Genomic DNA, 3,287 nt, shown 5'->3' with positions numbered 1-3,287 from the left:
TTCCCAAGTTGACAAGGCATACAATCAAAATGTTCAAATTTAACATTTCCTAAGCAACCACTAGAAGCTAAAGACTGAACACGAGACAACGAGGCACGACCGAGATGAGAATGCCAAAACTGGAAGACACGGTAATAGAAAGAGACAGAGGAGAACACGAACGAGGCAAATGCAGAGATGTGAGCTCGAAAAGGCGACCAACTTTATGCCCAGTCCCAACAAGCTGGCCCGTCTTCGGATCCTGCACATCACAACCATTGTGAGAAAAGGTTAAGATCAAACCATATTCAACAAGTTGACCAACAAAAAGGAGATTGAGAGACAAGTTAGGCACAACATATGTATCAGGTACAGAAACAGTAGGAGTAGAAAGATGACCAAGATGACTAACAGACATATGTGAACCATCAGCAGTATAAATTAAGGGAACAGAAGTTAAAGACTACTTATGTGTTACTAAAGAGGAATTAGAGGTCATATGATTGCAACAGGCAGAATCAATAAACCAAGGTGTAGAGGTACCTACGGAGATTGATAAGGCAGTAAAAGTGCGGGATAGAACCTAGGTGATAATTGCCTCAAGGTCAGCTGCAGAAAGAGATGACAAAGAAGGTGCAGAAGATGGAGCAGAAATGGAGGATCTGGTGGAGACAATAGCAATAGGCGTGGAAGAGTAAGAGGCCTTAGCCTTAAGAGCATCTTGAGTGCTTGGCCTTCTTCTTAGGACAATCAGAAATACGGTGACCGTCTTCCTTACTATAGTGGCACTGGCCATTGAAACGACACGATTTAGAAGACACAACAGCTGCAGCAACAGGAGCCGGAGTAGAGGAGCGAGACGGAGCAGTAGCTAAAACCATATCGGTAGAATGAACCAGACGAGTTTGTTGGCGTGTCTCCTCAGAAATGAGCTCCGCAAAAGCAACCTCTAGTATAAGAAGAGGAGATCGATGTAACAAAGAAGCTCGAGTATTCTCAAATTCATCCCAGATATGCATCATGAAGCATATTAACTGATGACGATCCCGATATGCAACAAAAAGTTTAATCGACTACTCATCAGAAAAGCAGGGTTAGCTTGAGAAAGCTGATCCCAAGTACCACTAACTCGAGCATGAAACTCGGCAATAGATTGTCCAGGTTTCTGACGCATCTGGGAAAGCCTAGTTTCTAACTAAAACTCAAAAGCAGCATCACTACCACAGTTGTATCGTTTGGCCAAAAAATCCCAAGCAAGTTTGGCATTATGAAATTTAGGAAGTAGACTTTAAATAGTAAGAACGGATGTGTTAATAAACCAGGAAAGGATCTTACAGTGAGTACTTTCCCATTCATCAAGAGCCTCATCAAACTCTTCTTTTGATTGTGTGTTAGTTTTCATGGGTTTTTGTTTTGTTCCAGTGACAAAACGCCATAATCTTCTACCAATCAAAAAAACTAACATTTGTTGGGCCCATGCATTGTAGTTGGAGCCATTCAGAACAATCTCTATAGGGTGAGTAACATCAGTTAAAGAGGCCATGTAGACAAAAAAGAATGCAAGGATAATAGAAAAAATTGAAGCACAGTAATAAAATTAATCAAGTCTTAGCGTAAGGCAAGGACAATAGCAAAAATTGAAGCACAGTAACAAAATTAAATAAGCCTCAGCGCCTCGGTTGTGCCTATGTAGCCTGGCTTCAGGTAGCTTGTCAATGCTGAGGGATGCGCAAGCTGGATAACCTTAGGCATGATGGTGACCCGCTTGGCGTGGAGTGCATAGCCTAGAGAAAGACATGAATGAACCGCGAATACTCATCTGTGTCTCAAAAAAACCCTAGAAGCTCTTGAAAATGTCCGGCAGAGGGAAAGGAGGCAAGGGCTTGGGAAAGGGCAGAGCAAAGCATCACAGGAAGGTTCTGCGAGATAACATCCAGGGCATTACGAAGCCTGCGATTCGCCATCTCTCTAGAAGAGGTGGCGTCAAAAGAATCAGTGGTCTAATTTATGAGGAGACCCGTGGCGTCCTCAAGATCTTCCTCGGGAACATGATTCGCGACGCCGTGACTTACACCGAGCACACGAGGAGGAAGATGGTGATGGCAATAAACGTTGTTTACACGCTCAGGAGGCAAGGCAAGACTCTTTAGGGCTTCGGTGGTTGAACTAGTCTTCTCTGCTATGTTTCTTAGGCTTCTCCGGCAGATGCGGCGTCGTTTATAGAGGGAGAGGGGTCATTCGATCGTTTCCGCTGCAGAGGATCGTCTGAAGATTCATGGTGACTGAGGAGCTCCAGACGATTAACGACGACGGAGAGTTTGAAGCAGAGCTCTAATGGCGACAGTGGACAGCGAGCAGGAAACCGGACGGGGATGACACCGTCTGACAGCGAGCAGGAACGGGGAGCAAGAAATGACGCCAGGCGGGGACTGTTGCGCTGAAGGCGACGACGGGAACGGGTACGACAGCAAGCAAGAACGGCAGCCGAGCGGGGGAAGGAGTTTTTAAGAAAAAAAAATTAGGTTAACTTGGCTCTGATGCCATGTTAAGATTAAATAAAACTTTATTAATCTTTTTGTACTAATACAACTGTACAAGGCCATCCTTTTATAGGAGAAGGAGGCATACAAGGGTATAAGGATATTTTAGGGAGATATACTAACAGGGAAGAACTAGAAAATACATATGAAGGAACCAAAGGGGAGAAGGCCACCACTTGGGATGATTCGGACTCAATGATCAAGAAAAAGCAACTTGTTGCTTGATGGCGTTAAATAATGAAGAGGTACACATCTCTCCCTATACCTCTTTTAATTATTATAATGAATCCTATGATGAATCACACGATAATTCTTGTGATGAAAGCATGCCTTCTTATTAAGAACTACAAAAAGAATTATTTAAAGTTCACAAGATTCTAGTTAAAATGTCTAAAAGGAACGTAATTTTGAAAAACCAAAATGAAAGTTTGGAAAAAAATTAAAAAGTTTAAAAGAATCTCATGTCACTATTGAAAAGGAAAATTATGTGAAAATCATTAGTTTAGAAAGAAAGGTAGAAGATTATTCAAAAATAATTTCCAAATTTTCTCGTGAAAAGGATAACTCCAATAAATCCTTAAAAGTTAAAAGAAATAAATTTTTTAAAAAGGAATCGAGTTCATCTTATAAATCCTATGGTCATAACTATTTTTATAAAAATATGATTAACAAACAATGTAGTGATTCCAAAAATTAATTAATTAACTAATTAATAATTATTATTAATTAAATAACATAATATAATATATTAATATATTGTTATAATAT

The 3,287-nt window shown here is 40.6% G+C and overlaps 1 protein-coding gene across 2 annotated transcripts; it reads left to right on the top strand.

The window, feature by feature from the left end:
- Nucleotides 1–1,832: 1,832 nt before the first annotated feature.
- LOC131164455 (histone H4-like) lies at nt 1,833–2,129 on the top strand. Of its 2 annotated transcripts, XM_058121649.1 has the most exons (2): nt 1,833–1,877; nt 1,929–2,129. In XM_058121649.1, exons 1-2 carry the CDS (start codon nt 1,833–1,835, stop codon nt 2,127–2,129), a joined length of 246 nt encoding a protein of 81 aa, XP_057977632.1. The 2 variants fall into 2 exon arrangements, with proteins under 2 accessions (XP_057977632.1, XP_057977631.1); XM_058121648.1 differs by having other exon boundaries at nt 1,833–2,129.
- Nucleotides 2,130–3,287: the final 1,158 nt, after the last annotated feature.

Source organism: Malania oleifera, chromosome 9, assembly GCF_029873635.1.
Source record: "Malania oleifera isolate guangnan ecotype guangnan chromosome 9, ASM2987363v1, whole genome shotgun sequence".
In the NCBI taxonomy this organism is placed as follows: domain Eukaryota; kingdom Viridiplantae; phylum Streptophyta; class Magnoliopsida; order Santalales; family Ximeniaceae; genus Malania; species Malania oleifera.
The sequence above is the reverse complement of the archived record's forward strand: the minus strand, read 5'-3'. Positions and strand labels throughout refer to the sequence as shown.